Source organism: Lampris incognitus, chromosome 2 (assembly GCF_029633865.1).
Source record: "Lampris incognitus isolate fLamInc1 chromosome 2, fLamInc1.hap2, whole genome shotgun sequence".
In the NCBI taxonomy this organism is placed as follows: Eukaryota; Metazoa; Chordata; class Actinopteri; order Lampriformes; family Lampridae; genus Lampris; species Lampris incognitus.
Window position 1 is genome coordinate 9,709,736 of NC_079212.1, and position 13,836 is coordinate 9,723,571.

At 43.4% G+C, this 13,836-nt stretch overlaps 1 protein-coding gene across 1 annotated transcript; it reads right to left on the reverse strand.

Moving 5' to 3' along the window:
• Positions 1-9,844: 9,844 nt before the first annotated feature.
• LOC130108400 (guanylate cyclase activator 2B-like) lies at positions 9,845-11,635 on the reverse strand. The gene is made up of 3 exons (XM_056275311.1): positions 11,474-11,635; positions 10,530-10,725; positions 9,845-10,184 (listed from the first exon to the last, which is right to left on the reverse strand). The coding sequence occupies exons 1-3, from the start codon at positions 11,618-11,620 to the stop codon at positions 10,120-10,122; spliced, it is 408 nt and encodes a 135-aa protein (XP_056131286.1). The 5' UTR covers positions 11,621-11,635; the 3' UTR covers positions 9,845-10,119.
• Positions 11,636-13,836: the final 2,201 nt, after the last annotated feature.

The following is a 13,836-nucleotide window of genomic DNA, read 5'->3' on the forward strand; positions in this document are numbered from 1 at the left end:
TGCTGCCATTGTTGTGTGACATCAGACAACTGCTTTTCCATGAAGTTGGGGTAGATGGATTTGCTCTAGAGGAGGCGGGAAAATCTCAAATTCCGAGTTGTCTGGAACGCAGCATAAGTGTGAAATGTGGTCATTGTGTTCATTTAAAAACCTGCACTAGGGAAACTTCATGAAAAAAAACCCACCTCTCTAGCAAGCTAAATCACAGAGTTGGGCTGAATGACAGAACCCCCCCCCCTCCCAACAGCAACGCACGCAACAGTGAAACTGCCTGTAAGAGCCATTCTGGTCAGGCACGACCAGTGTTGCAAAATCTGTAAAGGACTAGCTCTCATCACTTGAACATAAAATGTGAAGAAATTTCTTTTTGGATGCCGTTTTCTTATCTGCAATGTGCACAAAGTGCAGTTAGGCCCTACCTCTCATGGCGCCATCTTTAATGTTATTGTGAATTTGATACGGTTTTCATATGTTTACATAAGGTATTGGCTATGTTGTTATTTTAATGTTTATGCAAACAAAAAGTGCCCAGTGCTGCTAATTTTATTTGTCGTTTCGAATGTAAAACTTAGGGAACTGATTTCAGTGTGTGTCTCAGCACATTTTCAGCACATTTTAACAATACTGCGATAATATGTGTGATCATTTTGGTTACTGTAATTGTGATATTACATTTTCACACAGTTCCATCTCTAATGTAACGGTTCAGTTCATGCCATAACATTTCAAGAGCGCTTAGCTAGATCTTGGAGATGTCTTATTTTAGAAATGAGACATTTCCTTGGTTTAATCAATACGGCTACAGATTTACTAGTTGTATTTTGGGTTATTATCATGTTGCCTGACGAGCTAGTATTAACCTCCAGTTTACAACACAACAGACTGTAAACACAGATAAGATTAGAGCACGTAATGTTCTCAACAAGGCTGGATAATACTCCGAGGGGGCCCCTGGACACTGACGCTCATAACCCCCCCACCTGTCTCCCACACCACCTGCCCCCCCCCCACCTATCTCCCCCATGACGCCCACCCCAGCCATTAAACCCCACCTTAATAATTTTGAGCTTCCAGTCAAGTTGGCATGTCAAATCCACCAGATCATAATCACACACCTATTGGTCAAAGGCCAGTCCAGCTGAGCAGGTGTGTCTAGAAAGTTCAACAGGCCAACTACTGCCATTTCACTCACAAATCACAGGACAAGGAAACACTGGATTGAATCATCCCAAGGCAGTGTATGACTCTAGAGAAGACTAAGAAACATTAGTGTTCACTGAAAACCACCCAAGCAGACAGCACAGCAGAGGGAGCAGCGACCCGGGGCGGCTCGGGAGAGTGGAGTAATTGGCCAAGTACATTTGGGGAGAAATGGGGGGGGGGGGGTAAAAAGACATCCCTAGAAAAATCAAATTTAAAAATCATGTATCCGGAGTTCCGGTGTCATGGCGGAGTAAAGTCGCGAACTCAACCGCTCCTCACGTACTGCTAGTTTGATAACTTACATCGTCAAATTATTGCAACCGAACACTCACACTTTGTTTATAAGAGTTTGGTGTAAAATGTGGCCGACACTTAAGACCGCACGATGAGTGGTAAGCCCAGCACAAGAGCAACAAACCTGAGCAAACACGCGGCCTCTGCTAACGATAACCATACCACACGGCCAGCCATGGGCAAAGCTACCGAAGCTAATGCTAGCCTGAAAGCTACCGAAGCTAATGCTAGCCTGAAAGCTACAGAAGCTAATGCTAGCCTGAAAACTACCGAGGCTGACGCTAGCCTGAAAACTACCGAAGCTAATGCTAGCCTGAAAACTACCCAAGCGAATGCTAGCCTGAAAATTACCGAGGCTAACGCTAGCCCCTAAGCCGCAGCGGCTAACCCTCAGCAACTTACCCGTGGCGCTCTGAAGGGAATACTCGACACTACGAGGGACGAAATATCCTTTCTGAGCCCCGAAGCACAGTCGCCACACACTTCTCTCATGTAGTGAACGTCCAAGAGGTGGAGCAGCGCCCCTATGCGGACCCGAAGGCTGAAAACGAGACGCTTTACACCCGTCTGGATGATCGGGAAAACAGATCACGGAGGCAGAACATCAGAGTCGTTGGTCTTCTAGAAACACATTTAAGGGGGGCTCATCGCACCCTCACACCACCGCAGCCAAACGGGCCCCCCTCGAGCCATATTGTACGCCTGCGCCACCATCGAGCTAAGGAGCAGATTCTGCGCAGAGCTCGGGGCAGCTGACATTTCGCGGGACAAAGATTAGCTTCTGCCAGGCCCTTAGCACTGACGTAGTGCGGACCGGATGTGCTCGGGGTCCTGCGACTACAGATGACATCACTACTCCACGCATTATGATTGAGTAGGGGCTAGTTCAGTTTAGGAACAGCGGGGGAAAGGAGATTGACGTTAGACGCAGCTCGGGCCTTCGGCCCTCGAACCTTTACTAACCGACTCTGTGTCAACGTGGATTGTATAAAACACACAGCTAAATAACTATAAAGCTAGCGCTAAACAACGCTAGTGTAACCGGTTACTTTCTTGCCTGGTGCGGGATTCATTACGGGAAGTACTGCACCACAAGGCGACATCACTAACCGCTCGGCTAAAGGGTCGGACCCGTTAGCTAAGGACTATTAGTAGTTTATAGTCGTCACCCTCTCCCGGAAGCGCGCCCTCGCGCTTTATCATTCCCGCGCTCCGAAGAGACTTCTGAGGATCTGCACACTTCCGGATCCCACCGCTGCCACCAAGGTAACCGGTTATTTTCTTGCCCGGTGCGGGATTCGATACGGGGTGGTACTGCACCACATGGCGACATCACTAACCGCTCGGCTAAAGGGTCAGACCCGTTAGCTAGGGGGCTAACGTGTCTTATTAGTAGTTTACACTAGCTAGCGACATAATCCGTGACGTCATATGTAGTCGAAGGACCCCGAGTCGATATTGCACCCGAGCAGAAAGAACCCACACCTGTCCAGAAAATGCTTCTCGGAGCTGGTCTGAAATACTCACCGGCATATCCTGCAACGCTCCGGTTCACATGTGAAGGGTCCAAACAAGAGTTCAAGTCACCGTTGGATGCGTCTACCCTTGTTAAGGCTGATATCGGCAGGGCTCTGGAGGCGCCGAGTGGCGCAGGGAGCGAAGACATGTCCCCGCTGGGGCCTGTGCTTTGAAGCGTAGACGGTCCGTCACAGTATGCGCACGGGTAAACAATAAGTTCCTCGTGATCATCTGGACAATAATTTGTGAAGTGTACTTACTCGCTATGGCAGACCTTTCAGTTCACAGTTGTAATTTGTGTTTATTATCCATGCCACACTGTTGCCAATGACATGATCCAGTCGTAGACATGTTTATTCTCACTCGTTCCTATTGTAGCGAATTCGGGGGGCAGTCCGAGATACCGTCGCCACGGCCGGGACGCGAACCCGTATCTCCTGCACCGCAAGCGACAACGTTAACCAGTCGACTAAAGGGTCCGACCCGTTAGTCAAGGACCAACGTGTCTACTTATCCATGCACGTTACACTATGTTTGGAGGCTGCCACCAATAGTGAAGGCTGTGTGTTTTGTTCTGCTTTTTTCTCTCTCTCGACGATTTAAGTTTACACCCCCATTTCTGGTATTTAGTGAGGAATGCCAAGATGCGAGTGTTAGGTTTAAAGCATCTTAAGCGGTTGTGTACTATGTAGGGCTTTATAGCGCTTCGTTTGGGTAAGTGCTATGGGGGGGGTATCCTTTTTTCTGAATTTTTGTTTTTATTTTCGTAGTTTTTTTGCTTTGCATTTTATAAAGGTCATTATTACAGCTTCAACCATATTCATCTACATCAATCTCTCGTTGAGCAAAAGGCTTTTCCTTCCTAATCTATATGGTTCTGCTGCCCTCATTAATGAAGATAAGGTTAGGAATAGAAAGTTTATTATGATCTCTTGGAATGTGAAGGGCCTAAACATCCATCCATCCATCCGTCCATCCATTATCCAAACCGTTTATCCTGCTCACAGGGTCCCGGGAATGCTGGAGCCTATCCCAGCAGTCACTGGGTGGCAGGCGAGGAGACACTCTAGACAGGCTGCCAGGCCATCACCCAAGAGAAAAGAAAAAGAGTACTAGCTCACCTCTCTCAGCTAAACGTGAGTATATAATTTCTTCAAGAAACACACTTTTGTAACGCTGATGTCAACAAAATCCGAAAAAGCTGGGTAGGGAAGGTTTTTCATTCGAAATTTAATTCAAGGGCCAGGGGAACTGCTATAATTATACACAAAGATATTTCATTTGAAACTGAAAATGTTGTAGCTGACCTGAATGGTAGCTATATGATAGTTACTGGCAAACTTTTAAACAAACCCATAATCCTAGCAAACATGTATGCACCTAACTGGGGTGACGATGCTTTTATTATTTCTTTGTTCTTGGCTCTACCCGATGTGGACAACCATTTTTAATTGTTGGTGGAGACTTTGTGTCCTCAATTCCATGTTAGATCGCTCCGCCACCAGACCTGTACCACTGTCCAAGACAGCCAAAGTAATTAATAATTTCATTGAACAATATTGGTTATTTGACCCCTGGAGGTTTAGTTTCCCAACCAGAAGAGCATTTTCTTTTTTCTTTCCGGTTCACTACAGCTATTCCCGAATTGATTATTTTCTTCTTGACACTTGGCTTATACCTGTCACTGACCACATTAAGTATTGTCCACCCATTATCCAAACCGTTTATCCTGCTCTCAGGGTCACTGGGATGCTGGAGTCTATCCCAGCAGCCATTGGGCAACTGGCAGGGAGACACCCTGGACAGGCCGCCAAGCCATCATAGGACACACATATACACGCACACGCACACGCACACGCACACACACACACACACACACACACACACACACACACACACACACACACACACATTCGCACCTAGCGACAATTTAGTATGGCCAATTCACCTGACCTCTTTGATGAAATGTCTAACTCCAGTTCTTCTTCCTATTGCCTAGTCAGACGCACAGACAGGAGTATTAACCCTAACATGCATGTCTTTTGGATTTGGGTATCAACCAGCACTGTGGATCATGCATATCATACTTAGACATTAAGTATCATAGTATTGTCATTTCTGATCATGCCTCCCTTTCTTTTGAATTGTCTTTCCCTGAACAAACCACGCATTGCAGAGCATGGCACCTGAACTCTCTTCTACTCTCAGACTCTAAATTTGTTAGGTACTTGAGCACCCAGATTAAGTTTTTTATTGAAACAAATGCTACACCAGATATCTCCCATAGAACTCTGTGGGAAACTCTTAAAGCCTACCTGTGCCAAATTATTAATTTCACCTCACATAATAAAAAAGAAAATATTTCCAAACTAAAGGACCTCAGTGATAACAGCCCAGTTGGATGCACATTAAGCCACTTCACCTACCCCAGAACTGTACCAAAAGAGAACCAGTCTTCAGACAGAATTTGACTTAGCTTCTACAGCTAAGGCTGAACATCTTCTTTCAAGGGCTAAATACACTACCTATGAATTTCGGGACAAAATTGGCAGCCTCTTGGATCACCAGGCACACCAGGCATACGTGTTGCATCAAATTACACAAATACAGACCACTTCAGATTCCACGGTTACAGGCCATAAACAAATTAATGATACATTTGCAGTGTAGTATGGTAAACTGTAATACAGCCGGGTGTAATAATGGTTCTGATGAGGCAGATTCCCTTTTCAAGGATTGAATTTACCTACACTTAAGAGATACAGAGAAGTCCAACCTTGATAGCAGTTTGGCGGTGGAAGAGGTTCGGGAAGCCATCAAGTGTATGCAGTCGGGGAAAACACCTGGGCCAGACGGGCTCCCAGTGGAATTTTTTAAGTAGTTCTCAAATGAACTCTCCCCATTACTCATGAAAATGTATAATCGATTCCTCTCGGATGGTCAGCTACCACAAACGCTGGGGCAAGCCTTAAAATGTCTCATCCCCAAAAAAGATCCTCTGCGCTGTGAATCCTATCGTTCAATCAGTCTCCTTAATACAGATTTTAAAATTCTTGCGAAATGTTTAGCCAAGTGCCTTGAAGGGGTTCTCCCAGCCCTTATTTCACCCGATCAATCAAAATTTATTCAGGGTAGGCACTTCTTCGATAATACTCGTAAGGTTTTTGATATAATATACACCCAGTCAAAATCTGCTTCACCCGAAGTTGTCGTTGCCTTAGACGCGGAGAAGACTTTTGATTGGGTGGAATGGGGTTTCCTTTTCGACGCACTTTCAACATTTGGCTTTGGACTCATCTTTATTTCTTGGGTTAAATTAATATATAATGACCCCTTAGCATCGGTTCGAACTAACGAGGTACAATCAAGATATTTCCCTCTGTATAGGGGAATAAGATAGGGTTGTCCACTCTCCCCATTGCTTTTTGATTTAGTGATCGAGCCACTTGAGGCTTCCTTACAACAGTGTAGCTCCTTTGAAGGGTTAATCCAAGGTGGTATGGTACACAAAGTGTCATTGTACGCTGATGGCCTTCTCTTATACATCACCAACTCTACATTGTCTTTCCCTCTATCCTATCTAAGCTGGAACAATTTGGGAATCTCTCCGGATACAAGTTGAGCTTGCAAAAATGCAAGGTTTTCCCATTGAACCTTATGGCCCTTGGTATCCCTGCCTCTATGTTCCCCTTCAGGAGAGTGACCTCAAATTTCAAATATTTTGGGATCATGGTTCCTCGCTCCTTTCAGCTTTTACACAAGCTAAACTTCTCCCCTTTAATTGACAAATGCAAACAAGATATAGAGCGCTGCTGCACATTACCATTATCAATAGCTGGGCGCATTAGTTTGCTTAAAATGAATATTGTCCCTAAGTTCCTGTATTTTTTTTCAGAACATTCTTATATTCATTTAAAAAAAACAGTTTAGTATTCTTGACAGGATGTTCTCTACCGTTATCTGGGATGGCAGACAACCCCAGATACATGAGGACTTCCTACAACATCCTAAAGCACTGGGAAGGATGGCTATACCCAATCTTCTTTACTACTATTGGGCTAGTAATATCCAGAAGGTCATAATGCATGTTCAAAGCAGCTCGCTTGAGCACACACCTGAGTGGGCAAAGATAGAACCGCATGATCTTCCTATTCATTCCTTAGTCACTTCCCCACTACCCATGGTAATTGGAATAGCACACAAAAATCTGGTTACAGCTCATACAATCAGAATATGGACTCAAGTTAGGAAAACATTTGGTCTGCAAAAAGCCTCCTTAATGACACCCTTTATGTCAAACCACCTCTTTACCCTTGCCAAGTTAGATATGGCTTTTCGAGCATGGCATGGGAATGGAATTCGATTTATAAAGGATTTATACTTTGATGGGATATTTGCTTCATTCAATCAATTGGTAGAAGATTTTAACCTACCCCACTCCTACTTCTACTGCTATTTACAGATTAGGCATTTTGTTCAGAAGGGTTTCCATCCTTTCCCTGAGATACCGCAGATAACATCAATAGATACACTTTTAGCCACAGAGGCTAGTCTCAAGGGCGCCATCACAAAGATCTATAATAAACTAGCCACTATAAACCCTCAGCCATTGGCTAGCCTTAGAAATCTCTGGGAGCAAGATCTTGGTACTCTTCTCCCTGATGGTCTGTGGGATGCAGTTTTGGATCTGGTACACTCTTCCTCTTCATGTAGTAGATTTGGGCTTACTCTGTTTAAGATTGTTCACCGTGTCCACCTAACTTAGCTAAATTGGCCAAAATTTACCCCAACATCGATCCCACTTGTGACAGATATAAACATGCACTTTGTTGCATATGTTCTGGACATGCCCTGATCTACATACGTACATTTTGGTCAGCAATATTTAAATCCTTAAGTGAAATTTTCAGTACGACTATTGATCCTCATCCTTTAATTGCCATACTTGGTGTGAGACCAGAAGACTGTGACTAGCCATCTAACATGTATAAATTGGTGGCCTTTACTACATTAATCAATCAATCAATCAATCAAGTTGCATTTTATATAGCGCTTTTCTAACTGCAACAGCCACTCAAAGCGCTTTACATTTCTGGTCAAATCTGAATTTCAGACACCTGTTATAATAGAACACAGGCCGTTTTCTATACAATCGCTACCTATTTCGTATGCGTAAGGCCGGCGAAATGTGATTTACAATGAATAACTTATTCACACGTGTATTACAAGACCATGACATTGGCCATTTGAGACTATTGACATTAAGCAGACCAGTGACAGACCTTAGTCGGTATGCAGATAATGGATTGTCGACAGCAGTGGAATGGTGACCAGAAACTACCAAGTTATTTTCCTGTGCCCAACATTACCATTTCCATTATTACCACATGGGAATGAATCACACAGGCTTTGCATATCAACACGGCCGAATGGGTCTCCATGTTAACTGTTTGAATAGATTTATTTAATCATTTCAATGCATGCCAGGCTAACCACATGCATAAAAATCGGTTGTCACATTACTAGCTCGGTACCTAATACTCTTAAATTGGAAGAGCTCAAGACCCCCATCTCATATCAGATGGATCAGGGATATTATGTTTTATCTTAAGTTAGAAAAGATAAAATTTACCTTAAAGGGTAACAGGTAAAAAAGTTCAAGAAAGTCTGGATGCCTTTTCTGACTTACTTTGACACTTTAACCAGTATAACGGACTTGGATGCCTCTTGACTTGAGTCAGGAACGGCCCAACTAGTATTGATTGTAAACCGAGAGATTCTTTGTGTATAGGTGAACCATACTGATTATTTATATTTCTTGAACTTTTTTTTGTGTCTTCGATTTAGTTGTATGTAATTTCATTATTTGTTTAATCTGTATTTCTCCTTGAGGATCTGGGAATGTTGGGAGGGGGGTGGGGGGAGGTGAGGGGTTTACTGTGTTAAATTATTCAATATGTGACTTGTATATAATAAAATTGTAAATGCTAACATATTTTTAAAAAATCATGTATCCGCACCACCTTTTGATTTTTAATATATGTACTCTGTCATCGTGAAGTAGCTCTGTCCACTGTTGACGTTGTGCATCAGCTGGAAGAAAAGTTGCTCAGCGGCGAACAGAGTCGGTAAGAAGCTCACACAGAGCATCTGTGGTGATGGTGAGACGAGACGCTGGGGCTGCAGGGCAGTGTTAGAGAAACCCGATGACTTGTTTTGTATTATTTTTCTAACGGAAGCCATCTGAATGCTTTCACAAACTTGATATAGTTCTACCATATTAAATACTCATTTGATGAGTAAAATTCAAACAGGGAAAGTTGCCTGTAATGTGATTTTTATCTGAGAAGTGACTGTGTCTTTCCAAATGTGAGCAATGACACAACTTCAAATGCAAAATAAGGGAAGTGTCCACTTGGAGCAGTTTTTCTTTGATAGTATTCTTGTTAGTGTATTTTACACATGCTTAAGTGATACAGCTTCTAGAAACTATTCAAGTCACACTCAACAAGACCTTACATGGAAACACATGAAGGTCCTGTGTGATTACATGTGTCATGTGTTGTACATGTACCACATGTTGTGTCACATGTGCAGCACATGTTCTGTCCAGCTTCACTCAACATGTTTCTATGTGATAAAATATAATACAATAGAAATTTGTTGGACATGAACTTCAACCATCAAACCATGAAAACGCCCCAAACCATGTTTACTAAGTGCAAAGCGCACATTCCCCATGTCACCTGTGTGACGTTCATGTTTTTTTGTGTAAGAAAGGGTACACTTTCCAGTTGCATTTGAATGGGAAAAGAAATACGTACATATGTTGATTTTTTTATGCCATTTTATTGAAACAATAGATTTCAATCAAATTTAACAGCAGTGTTTTTCCTGCAGAGCAGACGCTCATGAACTTTGCCCACATGCTGCTGTGTTGTAACTGTTCAGGCCCCAGGAGAGAAAAAAAAACCACAAACGAGGCGACGAATAAAACTGTAGCTGTGTACTTTAATTTCTTCAAATGCAGTTGTTAAGAATGCGTACATGGGGGAAATGTGCACATCAAGTTATGTGTTATAATGCAGAGAGGCGTAGGTTTCTTCAACAGCCGGTGCAAGCCACAGACTCACAGAGCTCACAGGCATCAGAGTTGGCGGCCACAAATGCTGAGAGGACACACACACACACACACACACACACACACACAGTCCCATTCTCGTGGTTAACACTCATGTATTGATCGAAGAACAGTTTATCAGCAGGTTAACTTCAACGGCCTCGTTGAAGATAAAAGAGAAAAAAGAAAATCAATTTCCCAGCCGCTTCCAACAGATTTATTATTCTTCGAATTTTCTCGACCTGATGCAACGTCAACTTCAACTTTGACTCTCAGCTTTAAAAACATGCGTTGGCTTACATTCAAAGGCCCTTCTAGCCTTCTTCTCGGTAATTCTCACCGTCTTAATTATGAACACAACGATCAGAAAGTTTGTGTAAAGTGTGAGCTGTACCTAGCCTGTTGAGGGACACCCCGGCGTCTTTGCTTTGGCAAAGGGGTCTGAACTCGGTGGGCAGATCTGGTTCGGCGCACACAGCCTGGACTTTGGCCTCCGCCAGAGGAAGACTGTCTTTCCCCAGCACACCTTCTCTGGCCATCAGCTGTCCAAGTTCCTTTACTGAAGCCAGGGAGAACTTGTATGGTCCCTCCTGTGGAGACATGACTCATGGCTGAGATGTTGCCTGAGCATTAACCTCATCTTGACAACAATGTATGTATTTGATGAACTTTTGTCATCGGAAACATCCCAGAAGAGCTTTGCAAAGACCTATAAAGAGCAGTTCAGGGTTATATATGAAATTATTGAAATTGAGCGTCTCTTCTATGAGTTTCATGAGGACACTGATGGTACATGTATTAAAAACCAGTAAGCAGCACTGACGGGACAACAGTGTCCACTTTTCTAAAGGATCTAATGGATAATTTGTAGAAATTCAAAGCAATAAAATATGTAATGAACAGAAGACTCTTTGGAAAACCAGTTTGTGGAATTTAAAGGTGTTTGGTGCTGATACATCCACATGCTGGAGATGACCTCGTCTATCAGGATACCAAAATACATCCTGGTTTCAGTTTGTACTTTTAAATTTGACTCTGAAAAGTCCTGATTTGAGTCAAAGGTTATGTCTGATTTTAAAATTAAACCTTGGTGTTTTTTAAATGGCTTTTTAAAACTAGTAAAAGAAGTGATTGCTATGGCTACGCTTGGTTTTCCATGGAGTTTATTGGCTCGTTTGGGTGAACCAGCAAGGGCAGTTGCAGCCTCTTCAAATTAAGGAGTGCCTTCTGCTTATCTATCAAATTTAAAGGACAAAAAGTAGGACCCTGATAAGGTGTCAAGTAAACCTAATTTTCAGCTGTTAAATTTGCTGGTTTTTCTATAAAGCACGTTCTTACCGTGACCGTGACGGCGACGGCCTGCTGGCACAAAACGACCAGGAGTGAAAGGCAGGTGATGGTCTTCATGTTGCTGTTTTCTTCAATGGATTTGTTTCGCTGGTTGTTGTTGGAGTAATCTGCCCGGGTTTGTGGCGAACACAGCATTCCCTCGCTGTATTTATAAAGGCTCTAGACCTGAAGATGAGTTAATGAACAACCACTCACAATTTATAGTGCCATAAAAGCGGCCCTGTTGTCCTACGGGGTTGGAAAATAGGAGCTATTATGTTCTCTGTGACTGTTTATTTGACGTCTATGACACAAAGTAATCTGAGGACTAATAACGCCTCAGTTAACTCTACGACAGGTTACCTGAAGGCAAACAGAACGTGCAGTTTTAGGAACGCCAGGTCAACATTTCATCTCTTTGTCTGCGTCCGAGAAGCTGTCAAACAGTAATTAAAAGGTTGATATCTTGAAATATCTCCCATAGGTTTAGAGACCTTTTGCGCCCCAGACACTCCCACTTTTATTGGCAGTGAATTGTTTTAATGTTTTTTTGAGCTAATGTGATTGGACAATTCTTGTGGCTGTCAATCATGTTCACACCCACCACCACACCTCGTCTCGACTGTCAATCATCCACCGTCTACGAACCTTGATAAAATCTATAGGCTACATTGTCCTTCTTAATAACTCCGTGGCTGTGTGGACAATAAAGCAGCTGTCAGGTGTGCTGCACCAAGGTACATTGCGCCCCCCCCCCCCCAAAAAAAACGTTTTAGCACCAGCTGCCACGGGTAATCACTGGGGTTGAAGCGGATTTATTAGATATGGAAAGCGTGGACAGTGAAGAAACAAAGGAGCAGATTACATTCGTTTTGTGGCGGCTGTCAAAGTCAAAACGGGTATTCAAAGTCAAACACGTTCTGAAAGAATGTTTGAATTTAGGTTTTTGTTTGCTTTATCACAGTAGAATTAGTTCACTCATTCCTGCTTCTGGCATGAATTATTTTACAATGAGCAATTTATTTCAATTCCCATGCACCCAGTTAGTTTGCTTCATTAGTGAAACGTGAATGTGGGTTACTGTCAGACAGTAAGATTAGCTATAATGGCTGCTCGGCTATATGGAATAACTCTTAATTCTGTATCTAGAAATGTTTCAAGTTGCATAAAACCTCTAACTTGATGTACATAGCAGATGTGAATCGCGACTGACAAATATTTATTCCAATGTTTACATGGACAATATTATCTGCAAACAAACCAACTTTAACCTGTAGCTGCAATTCACATAGAACCACCATCACACATCAGTGTAGAGTAAATCTGCCGGTACCTGTGCCCCTACTGGTAAGATGATGTAGTTTGCTTTGATTCGCTGATATTTTCGTGAAGGCTCGCTCTCCTTTTTAATAGTTTATCATTTCCAGTGGATTTGTCTAGAGAGATGGACCAACGTCTGTCATTCCACCTGCCTAGCTTAAACAATCACAAGGTAATTTCCCTTGAAAAAGTCACATTTTAGGGGGCGTCCCAGTGGCATAGCTGTCCATTCTGTTGCCTACCAACACAGGGCTCGCCAGTTCGAATCCCCGTGTTATCTCTGGCTTGATCGGGCGTCCCTACAGACACAATTAGCCATGTCTGCGGGTGGGAAGCCAGATGTGGGTATGTGTCTTGGTCATGGCACTAGCACCTCCTCTGGTCGGTTGGGGCTCCTTTTCGGGGGGGGGGGACTGGGTGGAATAGCGTGATCCTCCCATGCGCTACGTCCCCCTGGTGAAACTCCTCACTGTCAGGTGAAAAGAAGCTCCACTTGTGTCAGAGGAGGCATGTGGTAGTCTGCAGTCCTCCCTGGATCGGCAGAGGGGCTGGAGCAGCAACCGGGACGGTTCGAAAGAGTGGGGTGATTGGCTGTTTACAATTGGGGAGAAAAGGAGGGGGGGATCCAAAAAGAAAAGACAAAGTTACATTTTAGGCACTTGTAGGGTTTTTATGGAGGGATGTGTTTGGTGTCGCCCTGTCATTGGCTTTGAACACATCAGAGTGTTAACATGCCAACACGCTTTTATATTTGTAATTCATTGTCAGCAAAAAAAAAACCACATTTTCAAAATGAATTAGGAGGGCCAAAACAAATGACAGGTAGGCCAGTACTGACACAGCGTCAATTCTGTCCTCAGCTCATGACTTCCAACGTCTTTGTCCTAAAACAAGTCTCACAAATTCATCTTCAGATTCAAGCGTTTTGTAAAGACTGCACATGTCAAAAGCTAACCCGTTCAGATGCTCACATTCCCTCCGGTTCTCCTTGACACAGTCCTTCAGAAAGTCCACTGTGTCTTCATAAAACCATTGAACGGATCCAGCATGTC

Coding starts and splice junctions, on each gene's coding strand:
- LOC130108400 (XM_056275311.1), bottom strand. CDS start 11,620: ATGCTGTGTTCGCCACAAACCCGGGCAGATTACTCCAACAACAACCAG. Junction 10,726..11,473: donor CCGTCGCCGTCACGGTCACG/GTAAGAACGTGC, acceptor ATGTCTCCACAG/GAGGGACCATACAAGTTCTC. Junction 10,185..10,529: donor GGTGTCCCTCAACAGGCTAG/GTACAGCTCACA, acceptor GTGTCCTCTCAG/CATTTGTGGCCGCCAACTCT.